The sequence below is a fragment of the Protopterus annectens genome, chromosome 2.part0 (assembly GCF_019279795.1).
Source record: "Protopterus annectens isolate FY-2018-M chromosome 2.part0, PAN1.0, whole genome shotgun sequence".
NCBI classification, from domain to species: domain Eukaryota; kingdom Metazoa; phylum Chordata; order Ceratodontiformes; family Protopteridae; genus Protopterus; species Protopterus annectens.
In genome coordinates, this window is record NC_056728.1 from 135,331,571 (window position 1) to 135,359,083 (window position 27,513).

At 36.6% G+C, this 27,513-nt stretch overlaps 1 protein-coding gene across 2 annotated transcripts in view; it reads left to right on the plus strand.

Moving 5' to 3' along the window:
- Nucleotides 1-27,513, plus strand: part of HECW2 (HECT, C2 and WW domain containing E3 ubiquitin protein ligase 2) — a 2,117,141-nt gene that overhangs the window by 1,474,764 nt on the left and 614,864 nt on the right. For both annotated transcript variants that reach the window (XM_044060621.1, XM_044060622.1), the window contains 2 exons: nt 2,541-2,683; nt 22,168-22,268. In XM_044060621.1, the coding sequence (XP_043916556.1) occupies nt 2,541-2,683; nt 22,168-22,268 (244 nt within the window). The remainder of the gene's footprint in view (nt 1-2,540; nt 2,684-22,167; nt 22,269-27,513) is intronic.

The following is a 27,513-nucleotide window of genomic DNA, read 5'->3' on the forward strand; positions in this document are numbered from 1 at the left end:
TCTAATTACCATAGACACATGGTGATCAAAGCCCTTACCCTCAGCCTGAGTTCTCATGACCCTTACTACTGGCTCTAGCCTTAGGGAAGTGTTATCATTGTTGTAATTTGCAGGTGTGGTCATCGTCCCAAAGAGTATAAGTATGCATTTTTTGCATTAAGTTTCAGGCCATGTTTCTGACATCGGTTATTAGTCTTTGCCAGATGTTACTGAAGGATATCTACATTTTGGGGGGATTCACTGAGTGCACCCAGCTTGCAGTCATCAGCAAATGTGATCAGGCAAAAGCCCTCTACATTTGCCTTGACTTCAGAGAACTATATTCCAAACAGGAGAGGTCCCGGTACTGAGCCTTGCAGGGCACCACTAGTAACAGGCCTCTTGGTGGGGGTGAATTTCCCCACTTAACTTCATGTGCCCTATCTGTGAGCCATTTGGCTATCCATCAGATAAAGTAGGGATTTATACCTGAATTTATGAGTTTGTCTGTAATACCTGAGTGTGGTGTTGAGTCAAATGCCTTTGCCAGGTCAAGGGAAGCATTATGTATCATTTTGCCCTCATCCATGGCTCTAGTGACCTTCTCAAAGAAGTCCAACAAGTTTAGTAGGCATGACCCGCCCTTTATGAAACCAAACTGGGATGGTTCCAGTGTTTGAAGATTTCCTCCGTCTTTGTTTATCAGGTCCATAATAATTCCTTCTGTGGCCTGGCAGATATGAGTAGTCAAACATATGGGCCTGTAATTCCCTGGGTCTGTTGATGGTCCACCTTTATATAGAGGGATGACAGTTGTAGTCCTCCATTCAATAGGGGTGAGGCCGGTCTGGATGCTACAGATGAATAGAGATTCTGCTAAGCCTGACGGGTCATATTTTAAGCACTTTAAGAGGCATCCTGGGATATTATTAGGGCTCATTGATGCAATGTTTTTAGCTCTGGAGAGTGCAGTGAGGACCTGTTCTTTAGAGAAAGTTGGGGGGAGAAATGATAAAGGGCATTTCCTGGGGGAAACTGGGGGCAATAGGGGGTGAAATTGGAGATAAGTTCATCGGTCAGCAAATTTACTAGATCCTAAAATTCAATATAGGAAGTTACATTTACTATTATTTCGGCACACTGTTGTGCATTCCCTTTAAGGGTTGCATACATAACTGAAAAATGCTGTATCATTATCCTTAACCTGGGAGCCTGTTTTTGCCTTGAAGTTGGCTTTGGTGGACTTGATTAGTCCCCTGAGTTGCTTGTTGAGACAGATGAGGGAGTTTTTTGTCTTTTGGGCATAGCCCTTCATATTTCTGGACAGGATTTTCTTTCTTTTGTTGTACAACCTAGTTATACTTGGGGTCCACAAGGAGACTTGTTTTTGTAGTTTGTGTTAAGTTTATTTCTGTTTGGACCTGCTATTTCTGTGCAGTTATTTACATGATTGCACAGAGTCGATGTAAACAGTTTCACATAGGCCACCATGTTGCCTGAATATAAAGGGGCTTGGAATTTAGCTATGCTTTCAGTTAGTAGGAGGTAGTTAGCCTTGGAAAAGTTCTTAAAGGTTTTGGAGTTTGTTGGGAGTCTAGCCTTTATATTAATTTCAAGAGTTACTGCTTTGCGATCTGATCTGACCAGTGAGGACATTACACAAGGTGGTGTGAAATGTTCCTTCATATTTGTGAGTACCATATCCAGAATATTTGCACCCCTAGTGGTTGTGCAGACTAACTTTTGCAGGGTGTTTGCATTGACAAAATCCAGGAATCTGTGAGCCTTCATGTTAGTGGCTGTGTATGTATCCGAATTGATGGTAGGATAGTTGAAATCACCCATGAATATGGTGTTGGGATGAATTGTGACTCCAGTACATTCACATATGTAGTATTGTTATCCTGGGTCATAGAGACCTATAGGTAGCAAGGATAAGTATTGAACTTTACTTAAGGTTAGCTGCACATGGAGTAGCTCAAGCATGTCATACTGTTAAACCAATCTTTAGGTGCACTTACTTTTTTGTGTAGATTGATGCACCTCCACCTCTTGTCCCTTCTTGTGCAGGTGCTGTTCTAAATGTGTGGAAGGCATATAGCCTTGTACTGCTGGGTACCTTCCTTGACTTTAAACCATGTCTCAGTAACTGCACAGATGTCTACAGCCAGGGTGAGGGGTGCTTCCAGGCAGTGGAATTTCTTGTTGAGACTCTACCAGTAATCAGTAACACCTTTAGCTTGAACTACAGTGAAACATTCTTTTTCTTACACTCATAATGGTCGCATAATTTTCTATCCATGCTGAAAAAGTAATGCGCTAGTGCTTGGGAAACTGCACATGTGTTTGTCCAAGTTGTATATCTTAGGAAGCATTTTCTTTCTTTTAACAATATTCTGTGTTTTGTGTGGATTGGAGTTTAAAAATGCATCTTATATGACCTTTGATAATTGCTATACTTTGTTAGGGATTTGCAGTGCCTTTTGCAGTACTTGTTGAAGAAAGCACTAATTGACTTGAAAGTAAAAGGGCATTAAATATGGTATATTTTTCTTCACCAGCGATACTCATTTGTTGCTCTTCTCACTGATGTCTTGGAAATTGAAGTAAAAGACAAATTTGCCAAGAGTCGTCCCATCATCAGACGCTTTCTGGGAAAGCTAGTCATACCTGTTCAGAGACTGTTGGAAAGGCACGCCATTGGGTAAATATATTTTTTTGACGTACCTTATTTTTAATTTTGTTTTATTCATTTGCTAACCAGTGGACTATCTGAATAATTAACCTTTTATCCACGATCTTGCTTTTTTAATGAGCAGGTTTGTAAAGAGGTAGGGCTGAGGACAGGGTAAGGTATGGGCCACCCAAACTGCAGAAAAATATAAATTTAAGGGTGTAGACAGTTAATAATTATTACCAGTTTTCTTTTAGTAGAGCAGCAATGGGTAAGGAATTAAGTTATCTGTAAAGTTCCTCAATAGGTTCATAGATTAGTACTAGGCTAACTTCTTTTGTGGGCCATTTTAAGCCTAGCCAATTAAGAATCAAAACCTGCGCCTTGTGTCTGTAAGGTAAACACCTTAACCATTATACCAAGCACCCAGCAAAACAAACCAACACACAAACAACACCTTCATTTAAGGGATACCAGAAGTCTGTGCCTCTAATATTATAGGTTATTTACTAATGTTCCCTATATGACTTATGCTTCTGTAATAAAAGTACTCTTTCCAAAACATAAAACATTCCCTAATATGATAAGTGTCAGCCACCCAACCTTTCAATATCCTTCTTCCTATGTTGCACCTCACATAGCAAGCTGGATAATCTTCATTTGGTTACCTCATATACTCAGTGCCATAAATATGTGCCATGTGCATTAAACAGGGTATCTTTCTGTCTTAGCATTTACAGTCCTTCACTTTTAATTACAAATACTTAATTGGACAGGGGCTTCACAGCAGGATTTGTTAAGAGGCCATATTGCTGTTCTGCTCCTAACTTATCTTCCATTAAACAGATGAGATCCATATTGGTTAAAATGGAGTCATATCAGTAGAAAGAGATGCTGCTGATTAAAATATGGGAGAAACAAAGGGTTTTGAAAACTGATGATGCTGGAGTGCTTGTGGAAAATAATTATTCACTCTATACTAGAAAAAGAAGACTAAATTTATTCCAGTCATCGGGGGACATAAAAAGGCTGGTGAGAGATTCAAACTGTTATTTTGATGATCATTAGAATATCTTCCAGTTGGGTTGAAAATACATATGGAGATAGATCAGACATTAGAAGATTAAAATAAAAAATGTTCAACCTGCAGGATTCTGGTCAGAAAGGTAAAGGGGACTCTGTTTCTCAACTGTCTAACAATGAGAGGGATATAAGAATGTGCCAGTACAACTGTTTCCCTTGCTTGAAAATTAAGCAGATTGAGTGGCAGACAAAAGCCGAGAAACTGACCAGAAGAATCAGGAGGAGCTTGGATTCTGATTAGATACCAGTATCGAAAGACAGGTAAGGAGCAGGTTGACCAAACAAAGTGAGTGTAATATTTAGTGATATAAGTGTAAAGTGTTGAAATCACTGTGTGTCACTTTTTTTAATCTAGTTGAAGATCTGAAATGTGAATCTTCTCTTGTGCTACTCAGGAGAAGCTGGGATTTGAACCACGTGCAGATAATGCAGGATGGTGAGGAACAAGAAGAAGACAAATAAAGTGAACTTTGTGAATAGTGGAACAAATATAATGTATCAGTTCCACTGTGTGACAATTATTCCAAATTGGTGTGAAAACTAAAAAGTATGACTCCCACGTAATGCTATGGTCATTCAGGAAAAATCTAAATGGGTGAAAGTAGTTCTAAGTTAAATTCCTCTTCCTTTTCTTATGAACGTGTGTAAAACAGTTTAACAATAATGTAACAATAATGTAAAAATATAATATAGTACCTGCACTTTAAGTAATTTAAAGTTATTGTAACCTGGGGGGGGGGAGTTGCAATGTCTTTGAATATTAGTTGACTTAATTAGTAACAGTAATGCAGGAAAGAATCTTTAAAACAGAAGAAATAATCAGAAAGTATTAGAGCAACATTAAACAGTGTTGCTGTCTCTAGCTGCAAAAGGAGGATGTATTGTGAGTGTGTCTTGTCAAATTTTATATAAAATAAACAGATGAAAAAATAACATTTATTTCATAAGTATAAATGTAGATTAATAGATTAACGTATAGGGATTATGTTAAGGGTTTTGTTTCCCTTTACTTCTTAAGTCAAATGTGGTAAAAAAGGAAATAAAATTGAAGAATGCATAATAAATGGTAGCTTTACTGTGCTTTGCAAAGGCACCAGCTGTGTGTTTTTTCCATAAGCAGATGACTTAACTAAGGGGAACAGGGTGGATTTTGAAAACAAAACAAGGCTTTGATAGTAGGATGCTAAAGAAGAGTGAGTGAGTTGTGCTGATGTATTCGAGATGGGGTAGATGTAAGGGAAGGAGCAAATTTAAATAGAAACAAATTAAATCTGTAAAAAAAATGCAGAACAATATTCAGGAGGAGGAGGAAGAGTGAAATTTCAGGGAGGGCAGGACTTCAGAAATTTATATAATGTTATATTACGTAATTATTAGGAAAGAAATCATATTCATATAATGCATAAAGGGTCTATATTATGATATTGCATGCTCAGAAGAATGAACGACACATAATCGACCCCATGTAAGCGAAAGCTTGCAACTTCGAAACCTCAGATAACCAATTTTTTTCCAAGGGAAAAAATTGCTGTTCCGAGAAACAAAAAACTATAAAACATTACATAATGTGGGGGGCTTCATCATACCCATACCCCCCTACTTAAATATACCAACTCCGAGATCGCACTACAGTGCCAAAAAGGCAAAGTAGTGAAAGCGGCCAAACAAATTTTTTCCAGGGAAAGAATTTTCTGAAAAGCCGATTCACTATTTTGCCTTTTCATGCTTTTCAGTTTGACAAAGACGCATTCAACAACCTGTGTCTGCAACAGCGTAATAGGGAGTCATGCATAAAAAGAGAAATGCTTGTAATTGTTTGTTTTCTCTTTTATAGTATATGTCTACCCATGTCACCATGTAATGTGTGAAGTTAAAAAAAAGATGGGGAAGAATTTGATTATGAGATATCTAGACAGCTCATTCTGTAAACTTTTTATGTATCTGTGAGAGGTTTGTTAATTAACTTATAAAAGAGCAATGTTTTGCAGTTTTGAGTGAATAAAAGATAAAATAGGAAAGAAATATAAAACAGGGGAATAAATAGTGATAACAATGAATACCTCCCTGTGATGATGTGAGGTAGTGCCAGCTGTGTCAATGGGAGTAGGGCAGTGCACATGTAACATATGCCAGCATAGTTTTGTAAAGAATTATATGTCATTTGAATATCAAACTGTAAAGAATTATATGCCATTTGAATATCAAACTGATTTGTAAAGTTGCTTGTGTTAAAAATGTATCAATAGTGGGTCCTGCTAGACAGAAAAGAAATAGACATGTATGTCAGACTGTATTACTGTAACTGATTAAATGTATATCTTTTAACACAGGATACTGGAAGAGAAGGGTTTAAGCTCAGCCTAGCTAATCTTAAGAAAATAGTCTGAAATGAAATGACTTGATTTAGGCCATAAAGATTTTATCTTGCAGGTCTGAATGCAGCAAGAGTTGCAATGCCTGTGAAAAGCCTTTCTGCAGAAAGGGTGGAAGTGTTGGCATTGCTTTATAGCTTCCAGATGCTGTATTAAGCCTTAGCAGAGTTCTTTGTGTATATTGTGACACATCTAGGCCAAATCCTGGCTTAGTTGCTAGTGAGGGAGTAGTGTGGGAACCTCAGAGTCAGGTGACCAGATGTGATGCCATTCTGTAGCCAGCACTGAAATTGTATTTGAATACTAGTGGGAGATGTGATAGATGCACACTGTCTTGGGCCTGACAATGAAGACACTCATCCACTTCATCTTGCGTTGCTTTAGTAAGTAACTAGGGAACTGTAATTCTTCAGTTATTTAGAAAATATAGTGAGATTACTTAAATGTTGTTTTTTTTCCGTATCTGTCTGTGTCTTTCCATTTGTGTTATTTTTTTATATTTCCTGTGAATTGAAACTCTGGTGTTTATTGTAAATAGATATTCAGTATTTTCATGTTGTCTATTTAATTATTTATTATTAAATATATCTATACCTTTCATTGTGGCTGGTCTTTTACAAAATATTTAACCTTTGACAGCACTTGTATTTATTTAGTAGCACTGTGGCTCCATGTTCCTGAATGTTTTGTGGTTTGGTCAGATACTACCATTTGTATAATTATTCATTTTAACAAGAGTAATTGGGTACCCTGGTAAGAGCCTTAGAGTATCTGGCTTTGAGTGTTCTGGTGGCAGTGTATATATACCTTATAGTCTGGGTGGAGGTGAGAGAGTGGGTAAGCTGTTCCAGCCTGTCCCAGGTGAGTATGTGAAAATCATATCTCAAAAGAGTGTGTGTGTGTGTCAGCTACTTTAAACAGGGACACTGACAGCACTGATTTCACAGAGAGGGTGGTGGAGGACTTGGCTCGGAGCAGCTGGCTAAGAACTCAACTCTATAGCTGTGCCAGTGGGGAGTCTTATTTTGGGCCTGGAGAGAAAGCCCAGCCACATGACTGAAATGTACATTTCCTGGGTGCTGTTAAGGGAAATTGTACTTGGTGCAAAGAATTGATTCTGAAAATACTGTGTGTGTCCATTTTTTTCTCAGTGAACCTTCCCCACTAGTGTCAATGGTGAGGATTGAGGCTCCTTGATCAATGGCCCAGAGGAGGGATATCACACTCCCCGCCATTGTTAGACTGCAGACATTTATTTAGATGGTTTGGATATATAAACAGACAATAGCATGGGCTTGACTTCAACTTGACTAACTTTAGGATTATGGTAAGTAATGCCACTGTATGCAGCCATCAGTTTGGAATAATTGCTCCTATTTGAAGGAGTAAAATTTTTTTGTTTCAATTTGTAAACTTGTGTATTTCTTGCATGTCTCTGTGAAAGGGAGAGGGGTTAGTGAATTGAATTGTTGGGAAAAATGTGGCATGAGTTTAAATAAAGTTGTAGAACTTCAAGTATATGATGGACATGTGTGAAGTAAGCTACAAGTTAGAAGAATATACATTAGAGAGAGTTGCATTTCATTCTAAGTTATACTGACTTGACAGAATGGCTACATTTTTAGTTCTGGCATGAAACTGTGCTAGGATCTGTATGGGGCAAATGGCAGCATTACAAAGATGTATTTGGACAGAAGTGCCCATATGAGCTTGATAAAAAGTGAGCTTCAGGATAGATATTCTGAAGAATAGTAGAAAAATTCTATTGATAGGAAGAGGGTCACCAAAAAGGGGAAGAAGAGAGATAAAGATGACCATTGTAGATCTGTGGCATTAAGGGTATATTGCAGTGAAAGATTGTTTGCTTTTTCATGTGTCTGTATTCCCCCTGAAACTACAGTTATGGAGCTCAGGAGTATTCTGGAAAAAATAAGTTTTCAACAAGGTAATTTATATAAAGGTGGTGACAACAACCTAGTGTGCTATAGTGAGAAAGAATCAGGGAATTCATGAATGGAATCTAAGTAGAAAACGTAGATAAATCTGAAAGCATTTGGTAGGCAGAATGTTATCTTAGCTGTAGTACTCATAGAGATTTTGCATTTTATTCTCCAAGGTACAAGAACTTGGTTGGGTTGGACAGAAATAATAAATTACTGGAGTATGTACATATGGTTGAAAGTGCTGAGACCCATTCATTAACTGTATAAGATCATGCACATATAAGAGATAAGATAATAATGCAATGAATCAAAAGAAAGGAAATGTATTGGCAATTTCATATATAGTTATTAAAGGAAAAGAACAGAAGGAATGGGTAACAAAGTTCTTAGGGAAGATAGAAATTACTCAAGAGGCGTTAGCTAGAATGTTGGACTGGTTGAAATTGGATTTTAAAAATATGGCGGAAATAAAGGAAAATAGATGTAGGATAATATAACAAATTATTTAAGTGGTTTGACAGAAGTTAAAATGCTAAAGAGTAAGGCACGGCTTATGGGTTACAAAGAGGGACAGTTATAGATTGATAGGAGGAAAAAGTAAGTATCTGAATATTAAGCTTGAGTTTAGAAAGGTAAAGATTGAACACTAACTTTTTGATAATAATCCTAGATCTCAGAAAACTTAATGCTATGACATAGGCAATAGAAGCTGTTAAAAGTGATGGCAAAACTTAGAGACCTTATAACAAGAAGAAAACTAAGAAAGAGAGACCTTGGGACACAGGTGGACAGTAGTCTCTCCTTTGATAATCACATCGCCACAGAAGTCAGGAAATCCTTCTACGTGGCACACCTCATCACAAAAGGTTTCTCATCCAGGAAAAAAGAGGTCTTTGTTCCCCTCTACTCATCACTCATTTGACCCATTATAGAGTACAACGCCCCTTTTGGTATGTACCTCACAAGACATCTACAACAAATGGAAAGGCCACAGAAATACCTCACAAAGAGGATTACCTGCCTCAAACAGATGCCCTATGCAGACTGTCTCAGAAAACTCCAGCTTTACTCTGTCACATATCGCCTACTCAGAGGCGATCTCTGCCTAACATAAAAAGCTATGTCAAACCCAGAGCTGTTGGACATGCTCCACGTAAAGAAATCTCACTCCATCTCAGCTACATGTTCTAGGGACCTAAACCTTGTCACCACAATAAAAGGAACATGCTGGAGGGATAGATTCCTGTCTCGGAGACTTCCCATACTCTGGAACAAACTACCTATCTATATCAAACAAAGCTCCTCATTAGCACTCTTCAAGAAAAATCTTGATGATTAGATGGGAGATAAGAAATTCACCCCGGGGATCACTTCTGTGGCTCTGCTTGACAGGGGCACAGGAAAATAATTTTCTTGGGTGGCAAAAACCAGGGTACTGTTTGGCTAGGCTTATACAAGCCCTAGGGCCAATAGCCTAGTACCTACCTATGAATCTATGAATCATAAAGAAATAAAAGAGATATATCAGCAATGTTTGTGGACATTTATGTAAAGCAGAGACATTTGGGGAAATTGTGAGATGTAATTGGAAGCTTGTATGGAAAACTTAGATATCCCAGTGCTTGGAGAAATGCAAGCTATGGAATTAAGAGATAGCACAGATAAGAAGAAATAAAAATGTGATGAGTAATCAAGGATCAGGGAAATCTTCAAGAATAGATGGAATTCCTGTAGACGTTTGGAAGTTAGGAGGAAAGAGGTTGTTGAAACTTTGGAAGGCACTTTTTAATAATGTTTATAATGTGGGAGGAGGGGATAACTGCATTATGGCAGAAGGCAGTGGTGGTCATATTACTGAAAGTGGGCAAGGACCCTGAAGACCTTGCATCACATACCCCAGTTTAATCGTAAGTCATGATTACAAAGTTTTTATGTCTGTATTAGTTAAGAGAATGGCAAAATATTACTAAAATTAGTAGATTTGGAGCAGTGTTGTTTTGTGGAAGGAAAGCAAACATTTGATAATCTTAACAGAACTATGATGAGTCAGAGGAAATCAAAGTATAACAATTTTGGGAATCTGTAAGAAGGACAGTGACATTATTTGCATTCCTAAACAGAATAAGATAGTTAATGAGGAGAATATATGAAAAAAATGGAGGGAAGTCAGGTTGAATTTGAATGTATAGACCAGGCAGAGATGCCAACTTTCCCCTGTCCTTCTTTCTCTAAATTTGTAACATTTAACAAACATAAAATTGATTCACAAATCTAATGGTATAATTCCTGTGGTACTCAAGCAAAAGACAACTGCACTTGCAGGTGATGTTATTCTGTATTTGGTCATCCTTGAACATGGTATTATGGTGTTGTGGGATATTTTAAGACAATTCTAGGCTTTTTCAGGATTTAAAATAAATTAAGATAAAACAAATGCTATAGCTGTTAAGTGATGTACCCCTACATGATCTAATTCAATGATACCCATATCTATGGGGACATAAGATTAAAAAGGATTATTTTTTAATAGAGAAAGATATATGGGAAGAGACAGAGTAGAAGATAATTAAAAAATAAGAGACTGGAAGTTAACATTTATGGATCTAGACATTAAAATACAGGCAGTAAAATATTTCTAGTTCCTTTGGTCCTGTATACTGGCCAGGTGAACTTTTATTAGCCAGAAGAAGAGTTATGGAATGTATTTGGGAAGGGAAGAGTGTGAGAGTAAAGTGGGGCAAGTTGATTCTTTTGAAAAAAAAAGGTAGTTTAGAACTATCTTATCTGAAATCTAAAAAGATCTTTAAAACCACACAATATTATATGTTATGCAAATAGAGGAGTACACATCAGTCTGGAAAAGAATGATGGCTAAACATGGGGGGAATATGATGAATAAAGAAAGGTCATGATATTGAATGCAAGCCATTAAGGAGAATAGGAGATGGCTAGAGTTCTGGACAGAGGCCTTTAAAATAATTGGGAACAGTCATAATGAACATTATATTATATTTATAAAGGGGCAGACAACATTGTAAAAACTAAACCAGTGTAAGAATGCAGAAAAGAGATTTTACTAATGGGAATATGTTCATCTAAGGGTATAGATAACAGGCAAGAGATGGCTTCAATTATATTTTGGAAATTGCCTAAGCAACCACATTATTAGGAGCAAGACAGTTGGAAGAGAAAATTAATGGAATGAGTGATAGCTAAGCAGGAATTTGAACTACTGGTAAGAGTTTTCCTTTCAATATCAGGGACTGCTGGCAGAATATGCCTGTCCCTGAGGTAAGGTAAAGGACATCTGACTTTGTGGCCTGTGAAGACAGAGAGACAGAGACCAAGAAAGACTGAGAAATGCATACATACAGACAAATAATTCAAGGACAGACATCAATGCCCTTCTAGCCTGCCAATATACCAAAACAGTTGTTTCCATAATAAGTGTCTAGGCTTTTCTTAAAAATATGTAAACTAGTGCTTGCTTTAATGTAATTTGGTAGTCTGTTCCATTCATCAGCTGCGCTTTCACAAAACCAATTAGTACACTTCATTCCTATATAATCTTCTACGTAGGTTATCTGATGATTCTCTACTACTTTCTGATAACCCCAAACATTTCCAGATGTAGTTGTCTCTAAATGCCCTGTATACCTTGTGATGTCCGGTTAATATCCCACCGGACTGCCACCAATAATGTGGCATCTGGTTAATATCCCACTGGACTGCCACCAATATGTGACATCCCCCACTTAAAACTAGAGTCACTAATTAAGGAGTGTCACAGAATACAGCAGAGCACAGAGCACACAAGAGTAAAGCTCCACAATTTCCCTTAAGAGCACAACAGGTACACACTCTATGTCCTGGGACTGGACTATAATCCTTTGTCCATACCAAATGTAATCCCTTGTTATACACTTCAGAGCAGTGTGTTCCAGTTTAAGACCTCTAACTCACTCATACTCAAAATAAATTCAAGTCTCGCACACTCAAAACACTTAAGGAACGTCTGACACCGATTTCCAGGTGTATTCCCTCCCCAGTACAAATGGTAAATGCCGCCACCAGAGTCAGATAGGTCTACATGCCCTTCAAAGGGTGATCAGTTATTAAAAATTAAATATCAAAATAAATGATAGCTATGACCAGAAGTAGCCAGGAATTCGAGGTGACCTGGGGAGTCTCAAATAGGTATTAGCACTCTCTAAACTCTAAAGGATACACAGATTGTCTAGCCACAATGTAAAGTAATGAAAAACATTTAATAATAAGTAAAATTATTATAAAAAAATGTAAATACATAACGTTCAATAAACGCCAGAATTCAATCACCAGAAATGTAAAATTAAACTGTAAGATAGAAGTCCATCATTTTAGAAAAACTCTATCTAAATAACTAAACGTTCCTAATATAACTAAAGAATACTGTCCATGATCTAATCTAAACCATAACAGCAAGGCAAAGGCTGGCTTCCAGTTTTTGGTGAGTCCTTTTTTGGGTATCCACTGCACAGCACTGTAACTGATTGCAACTCTTAACTAACTCCCCTTCACTGTCTTTTATAGTCCAGGTTAACGGTCTCAACTGTCTTATTTTAAAAGTAACAATCAACTGTTTTCCTGTCAATCATCTGTTCAAACAATCACCTAGCAACCAGGAACATTCTAGTGACATCACCTTCTAGCTGATCCTCCACAGACAGTTTGTCCTTTAGAATTTCCCTCACAAACATGTGCAATTTGAAATGTATCAAAACACTGACAGATTCTTTAAACATTTTGTATAAACAGGGAAATACTCAACACTTCAAAAACTTACTTACATTTTCACAATTAGACATGCTGGCATACAATACATATTAATCTGAGAATATACACACATCTCCAGCCAGACATGCTAACACAGATGACAGTGTTTTCATTTTCTTCACATTTCTGAATAAGGTCTTCTCTTAAATATTTGTATGAGACCCTGTACAAGTACAGATATTTCAGTCTTTCATAATAGCTTAAATTTTTACATCCATGGATGCCCTTGGTTTATTTCCACTGTACTCTTTCCAGTTTGTATATTGTTATTCCATACTTATGGTTGGGTCTAATGTAATTAATAAACAATGGCTGCATTATCTCTGATTTCCTAGACCTTAAAAATATTTTTATATAACCTATAGTTCTATAACTATCATTAACCAAAGCTGCATCTACCCATATATCAAGGTCCTTAAATTAATCTACAGTTTCAATTACTGTATGTTGTATTAAATATTCGCCTTTCAATATATGTCTCTCAAATCTCATATGATTATTTTTAATGTATTCATCAGCATATGATTGTCCTGTGTCCAAATGGTAAATTTAGTCAAGTTCTTTTGCAGACATGTCCTATTTGTAACACTAGTAATCAGTTTACCAAATTTCATGTCATATACAAGCAGACAGTAGAACACCTCAGATGAAAAAGATAGATCTCAAAGATACAATCTAAATCAAGTGTAGGCCTAGGACAGAGCCCTGTTGGACACCCTAACTGTAATGTACAATTTCAACTGTCCAGTTGCTGTATGGTACATACAAGCCATGCATGCAGACATGTCCTATTTGTAACACAAGTAATCAGTTTTCCAAATTTCATGTCATATACAAGCAGACTGTAGAACACCTCAGATGAAAAAGATAGATCTCAAAGATACAATCTAAATCAAGTGTAGGCCTAGGACAAAGCCCTGTTGGACACCCTAACTGTAATGTACAATTTCAATTGTCCAGTTGCTGTATGATACATACAAGCCATGCAACTATCCATGTTATCAAGAGTACATTGCTACCTACTTGTTTGAACACTTCCAAGATGGCTGCAGACTGATCAACAACTTAATTTCAGCTCTCCCAGTGTGTAAACAGAACCTCAGAAGAAAAAGGCAATGGAGTTATATTTCTGGGTAAATTTCAGTAACTGGTTAGTAAGTGCACTGTCTGGATGCCAGGAAAAAAGAAATACAGAGGACCTGAAAGAAAATCGGATATAAAAGGTAAGGAAGATCATTGACTGAGAAAAGTACTGCAGCTATTCAGCAAAAAGCAGTGCAAGCTTCAGACATGACTTCCATTAACTTAGAGAAAAGCAAAGAAAACTGCACACAGACCTGATTAAAATAACCTAAACACTGATGGAGTATATCAACTCAAATAACAAAAGACTGAAAAAATGGAACAAGCTTTAAATAGATAATCAGATTAGGTGAAAAAATGCAACAATAAGAGGTTGAAATTAAGAAAAGGATGGCCAAATATGAGACTGCTCAAGAAGAGGTGTTTAAAAATAATAATAGAATTAGAGGACAGAGGATGTAGGGAAAACCTGAGATTTTCTTCTGTACCAGAGAAGCTGGAAGGAACAGACTGTATTAATTTTTTTGAAAGCACAAATAAGCAACTGGCCTGGTATTCCACAGCAGGAGTTGTTAATTTTAGTGCACATCATGTGTATGCTCCAAACCTTGCCATGATAAAATAACCTAGAGACCTTTTATAGTAAGGATGCAATCCTACCAGCAGAAGGAGTTGGATTCTGACAAAACTGTGGCAGAAGGACAAAGTACTAAAAGTGGGAGACAGCAGCATGCTTGTGGAGAATGGTTACTCACCACTAGGCAGAACAGGAGAAATTTATTCCACTATTCAATTTTTGTTGAGAAGCAGGCATGAGATTCAACCTACTGTACCCAGCTATCTTTAAAATATTATTTCCTAGAGGGAGAAAATAATTCTTTGGTGTAGTACATGCTAAGGAGGAAATACACAAGTTTGTCCAACAAAAAGTGAGCTGTGAAACAAAATGTTCTGATCCTTGCTCTTCTGATAATAGACCACAGAGAGATTATGCCCGTGAAACATTTTCCAGTGTTTCAGTAGAAAATGCTTGAGAGACAGAACAAAAGCATAAGAGGTGTCTAGGAGAATCCAGAGTACATTGGAAATGAAGCAGAGACAGGATTTGGGAGATGGAGATGAACAGGAATAAAATCAGTAACTTGGAAATGGACAAATGTGGGATTACAAAGCAATACTTGTAAAACATGAAACAACAAGAAAATCTGGAAATATTGCACTTTTTTGACTTTGTTAAACATGCAGGGGACGGTAAAGCATATGCGCTATTTTATGTCATCAATTCTCAGAAAAATACTCAGGAGAGAGGAAGAGGAGGGAAACCGTTAACAGTAAGTAAAATAATTTTTTTTTCTTATTTTTAAGTGCAGTGGGGATATTAATGTAAACAGGTCCTCCTGTTTTTTCTCCCTTCTTCTCTCTTTCCTCTTCAGTTTTAAGAAATGTTGGCACTGCAATGTAAAAAAAAAAAAATAAAAAAAAGTCTGGTCAAAAGAGCATGACAAAAGAAAATTTGATATACTTTAGCTCATTCTTGCATAGGGGAATGACTGATTAAGGCGCTTAGCTTGATCTAATATCAAATTTTAAGAGAAAAGTAAATGAAGAAGAACACTGGATATCATAAAGCTTTCTTTCTAGCAAATAAATGTAGGCTTTTAGTAGCAACTTTGTATCTAGTCCTCAATTCTCCATGGAAACAATCTGATAAAGAAAAATGGGTAGGAGATAATGTTTTCTGGAACCACTCAAGTGTTTTCCTATCTGGGAGAACTATAAAGATAAGACAAAACCAGAGAGCACTTAGTAGAAGCACAGGCTGTACCATGTGTCTTAACATCGATAACATTTCCTTTAGGTAACCCGACTCTGTGAGTGTGGCTGACAGTTTGGGACACGTTCCTATTAGGAGGGTAAAACTTCAGTATTTGAAGATGTACATACTTCTGTGTGTTAGTATTAATAGGTTTTAGGCGAGTATTGGCGTGTTTTTTTGAAGGCTTTCAATAAAACAAAAAGTTTTGTAATATGTGATATAGGCTCAAACGGATATAACAAGAAACAACTGTATAAAAGTTCAACCTATCAAATAGTGTATGTGTGTAACACAAAAGCTGGAACAAGACACTTAAAAAAGCTGTTGCACATAAAAGGATGGGAATAATAACTTTTTAAATTTATGATGCTTTCTATAATGTCTTTAAATGTCCATGATTTCACAGATAAATACAAAAAAGAATGAATAGTGAAGTATGTTAAAAAATGTAGAATGCAAATAGTTATGCTACAGAAGACACACCTGGAAAGGACTGAACATGTGAATTTGATAAAGAAAGGTTTTCAGGATGGTTATTCAATGAATACCTGGGGACAAAAAAAAAAAGAAGAGTACTTCTATTAATTGCAAGAAAAGCTCCAATAGTGATAGAAGAGTATAAAAAAAGATAATGGTAGATTTGTAGGGGTCTATATTAGATCATCGAAATGGCAGAATTTCGAATGATCTAATATCGGACCCAATATCGCAAATGCTGAAAATAGCGAAGCTGCACAAAACCAAATTCTTTCCTAGGGAAAGAATTTGGTTGGCTGTTGTTGTGGCTTTGCTGTTTTCAGCGATGCGGTGGAAAGTTATGGGTTGGGATAAGGTAAGTGTGTGATTGTGCGGACATTCGGGTTAGGGCGGGGGTTGGGTGAGTTAAGGTTAGGGCTCGGGTCAGGTAAGTGTGCGATTGTGACAGAATTTGGGGTTGGGGCAAGTTAAGTGAGTTAGGGTTAGGGCATGGGTGAGGTGAGTGTGCGATAGTGAGAATTTGGGGTTAGGGGCAGGTTAAGTGAGTTAGGGTTAGGGCGTGGGTGAGGTGAGTATGTGATAGTGAGAATTTGGGGTTAGGGGTGGGTTAAGTGAGTTAAGGTTAGGCACCGCACCGGGTGAGGTGAGTGTGCGATAGTGATGGACCGTAGGGTTAGGGTCTGGGTTAAAGTAAGTGGATAGATAGTAGTGTATGTGCAGTGTAGTGTAGGGTTAGATGTAACTTTTAAATGTATGTGTGTGGATTGCTGCTTTTTAATGTTATTGTGGTGTGTGCGTGTTTCTCAGAACATCAAATTTTTTCCCTGGGGAAAAAATTTGCTGTTTTGAGGTTTCGATATTGTTAGGGTTTGGGTTTTGCAGTTCAAAATTACGGCATTCGATAATGAGCCATTTCGATGATCTGACATAGACCCGATTTGTAGTACTTAGGGGCTACCAGCAAGGAAGGAGGATTACACTGGCCTGTATTTATATTCCACCCAAAACTGCTATAATGTAGTATAAGAAAATTCTGGGAGAAATAATCAGCTTTCAGCAATGAATATTACATATAGGTGGGGACTTTAATTTGCAGGTGAAGATGTGTCTGGGGGCCTAGAAGGGAGAATGTAACAAAGGAGGGTAGACTTTTGAAGAATAAACATTTGGCATGGAAGATGTAAATTCAGTACTAGGTGTTCTGAGTGAATTTACATGTTATTCCCCAAAATACAAAAACTGGCTAGGATAGCTAGAATTTACATTTCACAGGAACATGTACATTTAATTGAAAGTCTTGATATGCATACAATGACTATTTCAGATCATGCACCAATAATAATTAAAATAAAAACACAGGGTAATGAAATAAAAATGAGACACTGGCGCTTTCACACCTATCTAAAAGAATTTAAGGAATGGGTAGTGGAAATTATTCCGGAGATATTAGACAACATAGAAATTTCTTCTGTAAATGTAGCTGGGGAGTGGGATAAAAATTAAAGTGTATTTTAAGCATAGGGTAGAAATAAAAGAAAAAGAGATGTGGTTAAGAAGTAACAGGAATTATTTAGAAGGACTGACATGTTAATGTATTACAGAATGGGGAGAATCTCACAGAACAAGAAGAGGAGCAACTGCAGAATAGTAAACAGAAAATGAGGGATTACCATTATAATATGCATGAGTTTGGAAAGATTGATGTTAAGCAACTGTTTAATAATAATTCTAGAGCACAATAACTTTTAGTACAATGTCTCAGGCAACAGAAAGTAGAAAGGGATGTCGCAAAGCTTAGAGAGCCTATAACAAGAAAGATAAGATATCCTGTTGAGGTACTGGAAATGTTTCGGAAATTCTATGAAATTCTGTATAAAGCAGGGAAATATGGAAATCAAAAAAATGTACAAATGGAAATGTTTATAGACAAATTAAATATGCAAAGGTTAGATGTAAATGAGGCTCATTTACTAACAGTTAGGATAGGAGGAGATGAGTAAAAATGGTGATGTGTCATTAATCTACAAGAATGTCCCCAGGACTAGATGATATTCCTGTAGACGTTTGACAGCTATGAGGGAAAAAAAACAGATAAAGATCTGGAGGTTTTTTTAACAGTATTTTAAGAATTGGAGAAGCACCAACATCCTGGAAGAAAGCAGTTGTGGCTGTAATACCTGAAGAGGGTAAGGACCCATCAGATCCAGCTTCATACAGGCCCATTTCAATGCTAAACTATGATTATAAAGTGTTTATGTCACTAATGGCTAAAAGAATGGCAAACGTAATGCCAAAATTGATAGATCTAGATCAATGTGGATTTGTGGAGGGGATGCAAACATTTGACAACATTAAGAGAACATTGATGACTCAGAGGGAAGCAGAATGTAAAAAAATACCACTGTTGGCACGTATATCTTGATGCAGAGAAAGCATTTGACAGAGTAAGCTGGGAGTTTGAGCAGGACATCGGAGTCATTTGCATTCCCCAGTAAAATTATAGGGGTGATTAGGAGGCTATATGAGGAATCGGATGTGAACAGTAAAGTGGGTAGGTTCCTCTCTGATAATTTTTGCTTGATCAGAGGAACCAGGGAGGTGTGTCATCTTTCTCCTTAGTTATTTGCAATATATTTCAAACCATTGGCAAAGAAAATAAGGGACTCATAAATTCAAGGAAATAATTGGTATGGTAGCCAAGAAAAGCTGTCTGTGTTTGTAGATGATATTATTTTATACCTGATAAACCAGAAAAGGACATTTCAGTGTTGTGGAACATTTTGAGACAGTTTCAAATCAAAAAACAAAAGCAATTGCTGTAACTTATGTAACAAATTGGTTCAACAATATCCATATTTATGGGGACATGACGAAATGAAGTGCTTAGGAATATGGATTAAAAATGATTCCAGCGTGGCAGCTAAAGAAATGTGGGCAGAAACTAAACAAAAGATAATACAAAAACTGGAATTTGGAAGCTCTGTTGTATGGATATTGCTGGCATATGGATAATAAGATACCAGCAATTAAAATGTTTTTAATCCCTTTAGTCTTATACATAGGTCAGGCATATTTTTATCAAACAGAGGAGATGTTGTGGGTAGCAATTAATAAAGAGCTAAAGGACTTTATCTGGGAGGGGAAGATGGCAAGAGTCAAGTGGGATAAGTCGATTCTTCCAATAGGATTGGGTGGGTTGGGATTACCCAATTTGAAGGGGTATTTCAGAGCTACACAGTAAAGGCTCCTATATATAGCCCAAGCAGAAATCTATATTTTAAAGTGGAAAGGGATGATGATAAACATGGAGGAAGCTCAAGGAATAATGAGAGACTGGGATTCTGTTTGTAGACTTTTAAGGAGAATAACAAAAATCACACAGACTGTTATGTTAATAAAGTAGCAGAAAGTATTCTAAGAACTAAGCCAACATGGGAATGGAGAAAAGAGGTTCTACCAAAAGGGATGCCTGTAATTAGGGATATAGACAGTAAGCAAGAGGGTCTGGAATTTATTGGAGAAAAATGACAAAGGAACCAAGGTACTGGGAGCAAATAGGAAAAGGTAATAGAATGGGAAGATGCCAAGAATTTATTTAGACTGCAGGTTAGAGATTGCTCTCCCTATCAAGGAATGATATCAGAGTATAAGCAAAAAGAAGGAAATGGGGGGGGGGGTCTTAAATGAAAGAGTTTTAAGTAGAATATAGAACTGAAGCTGCTGATAAAAAAGTAATAATTAGTAGAGCATATAAAATATGGTAACTATAAGATTCAATCAGAGGAGGTTTGAAAGGATTGCAAAGACAGACTGGATGAGCAATTCACAAAGACACAATGGAGGATATGTCTCCCATATATGCAAAAAAAAATCTAGAAGATTTAGGATTTTTGCTTGGAAATGTTAACATTGGTATTTTTATACCCAAAATAGATACCAGAGAATTTTTCCTCAGGTAGACAGCAAATGTTTGAGGTGTGTTGAGGAAGAAAGAGATAATTGGGAACATATTTTCTGGAAGTGTAATTAGTTGGCAGACTTTAATGATTCCCTGCAAACTACTCTATCAGAGATACTGGGTGGGCAAATTGGTGTATCTAGGAAAATTATTTTTCTGAGTTATGATACAGAATCAGAATCACCTAGACATAGTAAGGCCTTGCTGAGTCTAATTATGGTGGCTGCCAAAAAAGCAATTACTAGAAAATGGAAAAAACAACTGTACTAGAAGCACTGAAAATAATAACAGAGATAAAACAACTGGAATTGGGACTTTTAGAAAAGGGTAGAGGCAAATTACATAGAAAAAATGGGAATTGTGGGAACAGTACATACAGGGAAGGAATGACGTTTCAAACAAGGCAGAATTTGAATGAGATATGCAATATTTGACTGCCAATGATTGGATAGATTATAAGTCATGTAAAATGTTTGTAACTGAAATTGTCAGTATGGTTTGCACTGTATAATGCTTCCAACTAAGATTATGTCAATATGGTTTACTTTCATTTATGTAAATGTATGATTGCTATAAGTGATACTTTAATAAAAATATTTTGTGTTAGTTTATCGATTAGTGTTTTGTGTAGGACCCTGTCAAATGCTGAAGTTAAATCTATATAAATTACATCACAGCACAATTTTTCATGCATAGCTGTTGTTGTATAGAACATCATGTTACAGGTGGTAATCGATCTATTTTCATCATATGCATGCTGATAGATGGTTTCAAGTCCCAGCCTTTCAAAGTCTGACCATAAGTTATCTTAGATTACCTTCTCCATTATTTTTCCACTACATGAAACTAAACTTTAGGGTTTGTATGACTTTAGGTTTGTCCTACTCCCCTTTACCTTAAATACAGGTTTAATAAGTGCATGTCTCCAATTTTGAGGAATCTCCCCATATTTATACTACCTAGTAAATAACAGATATAAGGGTACTGTAAGTTCTTTCTGAAGTGTTCTTATGTCATTATTACTAATTCTGTCTCCTCTTGTTTGGATCTAGTTTGCATAAGATTTTATAAATATGTCAGTAATATGTTGTGCCTGAGAATAAATTTTAAAATCTACACACAGTTTATCAATTTGTGTGTCTTTACTCCTTCAATATCTTATGTCTCTATAAAATGGTTTCCTATTATGCTTAATCTCTTTATATTTATTTTATTTAAAATGTTCTTGATCTTATCTCATACTGGTTTTAATTTGTCTGTTTAGCTTGAAAAGTGTAATAGTGTGTTGAAATGTACAAGTTTAACGAATAGAGTCTTAATGAGAAATGTATGTGTAGTGCGGGAATGTAATGAAAAAATACCACTGCGATGTTTCTTTTTTTGTTCATGTTATTAATGCATGTATATTGACTAATGTTTCAAGCCAGTAATATAATGAATCATAAAGTTCTTGTTAAAGAAAACTACCCTCAACAACTGTTAAGATGGTACTGTACCAGGGAATGTTGATTTGTTTAATGCCCCCTTCTAGTCACTTACAATTACTATGTCTCCCCTTGTGGGGGCCCAAGTCCAAAATGGCAAATCAGACAGGTGTGTGGGAGAGGAAGTTGAGGAGGGATCCAAAACATTGCAGATGGCAGGACAAGTAGAGACAAAACAAGAATTAGTAGTTCACCTCATCATATGCAGTCAGGATAATTTCATGCATTGAGTTTCAGCCATTCTCATTGAAAGGTGCCATACACAAACAACAAATGTAGGCTGCTGTCCTACCATGCTGCATCATATCATATTGTATTTTTCTACTTGAGTAGTTTATTAAAATATGTTGCTAAACACTGCAGTAGCACATATGATTTAAAGGGGCTAGTGAATCTAAGTAGGAATCTGCATGAGACTATTTTCTAATGAATGCTTCAGATAGATAAATAAATATGTACTCAAACTGACTTGCTGTTTTACAGAGAACAGATTCTTAACTATAACTTATGCAGAAGACTTCCAACAGACCATGTCAGTGGTTGTCTCCAGTTTAAAGTTGAGATCACATCATCAGTTCATGAAGGTAAGCCTTACAGCAACTCTTAACAACACCGATTTAACCTTCCTTGGGGTCTCTGTTAACAGAGTAGTGCAGATCACTGATCTGAATGCAAATAATTGGGGGAAAATCAGCATGTTTTATTCCCTTTTCATTTATTGTACTGAGTCAGAGCATGGTGTGTGAGTAAAGAGCTACCAACTGCCCTGGTATGGAGTGACTCCGTGTAAATGATTCTGATAGCCTTACCCTAAGCTAGTCCATAAACTTGCTATGTATATTGAATATCATTGGTGTAACCACTGACTTTTGAACTTGTTTCCTGCAGCTATAGAAGGCTAAGTTCGGATTTCTATTAAGAAAATGTTTTGTTTCTGTTTGTCCCAGTTCTTCACTACCCAGAATTCTTACAAACCTGCAGTATATGACTCTGTAGTGTGAAATGGCGGCAAGTATAATGACTGGAAGTTTATTGTAATGTGCCTTGAAAACAGCTGGATTTTGATTGTGACTGTAACATATATAGTAATTTATAAAGGTTTATACTGCCTCAGGCATAATATTTCAGGGGCATTTGGATGTCAGTGGAGCACAGTCTCATCTAGAGTATTGAAAGGTTTTGTGTTCTAGTCATATGTTGAGGTTAATGTCCTGGGTTCTAGGCTCATGTTGGGGTTGACATCATGTGTGAATTTCTAATACCTGAATACAGTATATGACAGGTACTGTATTGATGAGCTATCCCATTCTTTGAATGGAACATTAAACCAAGGTTCCCTTTTACCAGTTTAGCTACTAGTGTTTTCCACCTGAGTGACTGTTGAAGTGTAATGAAAATAAATCATAGCACTATTCAGGCAGATTCTTTTATTTGAAAGCTTATATTATTTACATTTCTGGAAACTCAGCATAATCAGACACAAATTAGACATATTTATTTATTTATTTTATTTGCTGTTTGTTAACTGAGAAAGTCCATTAGGCCAATGTGAGCCCATTTTCAATGGAGGCCCGAGGAGAAAAGCTCCTTAATACAGTAATTGTATATCTACATTAAAACACAAAATACAGCATTATTATATTTACAGTCATGACAAGGAAGAAATGCAAATAAGTTTCAAATAATACACAATATGAAGAAGATATATAAATCAGTAGTTTAATCTGAAATATGCAATCAGTAGGGTTTTTTTTGTGAAATATGAGAAGATTTGTAGAGAGAAGTAAATATATTGAGCAGGAGTAGGTTTTAGGATGATTTAGAGATAGGAAGGGGTGAATGATATTTCTCCAAAGAAATGTGCATCCAATGTTTAATGATTAGTCCTTATTTTATGCTAAACCTGTTGTTCCCCTTCATTTATTGTTTAAAGCATACTTTTAATCTTAACTCTATTTTTCTAGTCAATTAATGTTACCATTCTTTATATTTTTTAATTTTATTGCATTCAAAATAATTATTTTAAATTAAATAGCATCTTTAGCAGGATATCACTCTTTTTTCTGTAACATAAACCAAACTGATAGCAACATCATCAGTGATGTGTGTGTGTGTGTGTGTGTGTGTGTGTGTGTGTGTGTGTGTGTGTGTGTGTGTGTGTGTGTGTGTGTGTGTATATATATATATATATATATATATATATATATATATATATATATATAATTCCCCTCTTCATTTTCTGAATTGAATGCCATCAGTTTTTGCTTGAATTATTTTCATTCCATATTTCTACAAAGGGATCTTGTGTTCTACACCTTTTCATTTCATTTTTTCCTCTTTTCGTCTGTATTTAAAATGACCTATTGTACTTACATTTCATGATCTATTGACCAATACACACCACAAAATTGTGGATACATCTTCACTGTTTTAATTGTACATAATGTACTGTTGCTTTATAGATCTATTATTTATAAAAAAAAATAATTGCTGGCCACAGTAAATCACAAGTCTGTTATGCTTTATTGTATCATTCTGTAGTCAGTGGGATTTTCTGAACAGTTAGAGATACAAAAATACAGATGCACGTGGGACCCTTGCCCGGCCAAAAACTCCAAAAATCCAAAGGAAAAAAGCCAGCAATAAAGGATGGTAAAGAATCCCAAAGTTTATTGGAACCTAGACATCAAAAAAAAAAAAAATCCATACCGGTTTCGGCTTAACATAGCCTTCTTCAGTGGATAATAAACACTCACAAAATCCTCACAGCCCAGTATATATATATATATATATATATATATATATATATATATATATATATATATATATATATATATATATATATACCCAGGTCAATGACATCAGAACCAATGAAAACAAATAATTACTTAATGATTACATTTGGTCATTAAGACCAGGTGGAACAGTAACATTCCTATTTAACTGCTATATTGTGCACTAAGGCATGGTAGGCGTATGTTTTAATGAGATATAGCATAGTTCAGTCTGCTAATAGGCACTTTTTTCCCTCGTTATCCATTAAGTTGTTATTGTCTTTTGTAGGATGTAATAGCTCTTTAAGCACTACCGAAGGTATGCTCTTAAGCATTTTTTTGGGAGATAAGGCTTCTTGGATGAACATTCCTCTTTCTGCATATTAAGACTGGATATGTAAAATTGCAATGTTACAGAACATATTTCTAAAGGGGTTGGCTGATGGAGGAAGTTTTAAGCTACAAACCAAGTTAGAAAGTGTGGAAGGCAGTGTGTTGTGTAATGACTGGAGGCTGCAGCAAGGTAGAATAGATTTCTGCTTTGTGGCGGCTGGTGGCTAGTTGAAGTTGAGGGTGGTAGATGTGGGATATGTTGGAGACAGGGTGACTTCTGGAGCCATGTATGGGAACTAAGACAGATAGTGGCCAAACTGGAGGTGGAAGAAATTCACAGTAGCTGCAGTAAGAGATTCAATTTGTGAGAGGTCAAGTAGAAAACATTGAGATGAAGGGCAGAGAAGTATATCTAGTACAAGTAAAGGATATCAGAAAAGATGATGGCTAGCAAAATGGAGAGAATATGATGATAAGGATGGGTAATGAAACTCATAGAAGATTGGTTAGGGTTTAAGGAACAAGGTGTGGGAGAAGTAGGGTCCTAAGGAGCAAGTTGTGGGAGAAGTAGGGACTGAAGGAGCAAGGTGTTGGAGATATATGGTCCTAATGAGGAAGGTGTGGGAGAAGAAGGGTTCTAAGGAGCAAGGTGTGGAAGACGTACAGTACTAAGGAGCAAGGTGTAAGAGAAGTAGGGTGCAAAGGAGCAAGGTGTGGACGAAGTAGGGTGCAAACGAGATATGTATGGGAGAAGTAGGGACTGATGAGTAAGTGTGTGGAGAGAATGGACAAAGTAAGTAAGATGAGGATGAATGTTGTGGAGGAGAAAGGCAGGTCTTTAAGGGTAGAAAAGAGAGAGAGAGATGCGATCATCACTAGCAAAGAGTCTGGCCCAGGTTGGCAGTCAGAACAGTATTGAGCAATTGGAAAGGAATTTCATCTGGGGGCAAAGGTGAGCCTTTTCAGTTTAATAAAAGCAACCTACAGACACTTAAAATGTTTATAGAAATTGTATATTAAAGCTCTTGTGAATATAAACAGAATCAGGAGGCTCATACTATACTAAGGCGGCCATAATTTTGCTGATGTTCCCCTTTCAAGTTGCTGCGTTGAACATTTACCACAGCATTGTACTTGATTTTTTTTATAAAATTCAGAAGTTTAGCACTTTAGTCTCATTCTGTGATATGCAATCAGAGGTTTTGCTAATTATTTTATAGTATATTTTGCAATAACAAAGCTAAGTGTTTCATTTAGTTTAATATTAACATCATAATCATCCTGGCAATATTGTTTTCTAAACCAGTAGTTTTAGTTTTGCATGCGGCTAAATATAATATGCCATGTCTGACCTTGTGTGCTTGTCCATTCCTATGTCATGTACCTCCATGGAAAGGGTGAAAGGCAGGAGTACCTGTCTTTTCTTCTTTTCAGGGGTATCATTAAGGTCTTTGGATGTTTGTGGATGGTCTGTCAGGGATGCTGTTCTAGTGTGGATGGTCAGTGAAGGATGTTGTTCTAATGTGTATAGTCAGTGAGGGATGTTGTAGTGTGGATAGTCAGTGAGGGATGCTGTCTAGTGAACATTATCTGAAGCTACGTATAGCTTTCCTTCATGACGTGCACTGATAACATGCAAACCACTCATCTGTCTCTGTTTTGGAGGAACATTGCTATTTTCAAGCCTGATATACCCTTGAACATGATGGATCTATTTTTGAAAGTATGTCCCTATTTTCAGGCCTGATTTACCCCATTCACACACTGAATCCCCCTGCATCACGTTTGAGTTTTGAAGCTGTAAATTACACAGAAAACCACGCTACATGAGCAATGTACTTGTAGTAACACTTCTTCCATTCCCCTTTATCAGAAGCAAGAGTAAACAACCTTGTGTGGTATAATTTTGCATTAGAGTCCATTAAAGTCTACAGATTTTGCACTCTCTTTGATGTTGTATTTATATTTTTCCATAATTTTTCTTACTCCAGTTTTTAAAACATATGTTTCAGAATAGTATCCTATGTTATAAGGTTAGGGGTTGGCATAGTGGTTAAGGCGTTTACCTCACAGACATAAGGTACAGTGTTTGATTCTCACCTTTGAAAGGGAAATAGGTTAGGCTTAAAATGGCCCATTAGGGTAGCTAGCCTAGTACTTTGCTATAAACCTTTATCTTCACACTATGGAACAAGCTCACCATCCACATGAAGAGTTAATCCCTGACCCTATTCAAACAAAACTTTGGTCACTGGATGGGAAATTGCAAATCCACCCTTGTTGTTGTGGCCATGTCTTTGATGGACAAAGGTTAATAGTAAGGAAATTAATCCCCAACTACCCACCCACATAACCTTCAGCTACCTCCTTAACATACCTCACCATGTAGGTGTCCAAGTTACTCAGGAGCAAAACTGGGTTGGGTTGCATTGCCTGGCTTATAAATATGCTGTTGGTCATTAACCTAGTATAAACCTTTGAATGAGTTATGTTCTATTTGGTATTCATATTTTATGCTAATTAGATGTCCAGATTTTTACCTGGATGTACCTACTTTTCAAGGACCTTTGTTCCTCTTTTCAGTGTTTGCAGGTTGAGAGGTATGAGACCATGTTGTCTGCTCCAGACTAAGTGCCACATGATGACCACCTCCAGAGATAAGGCCAGTGATAAGATGATCTAATTCCTACCACGGTTTTAGTGATAGTCAGCTGACCACTGG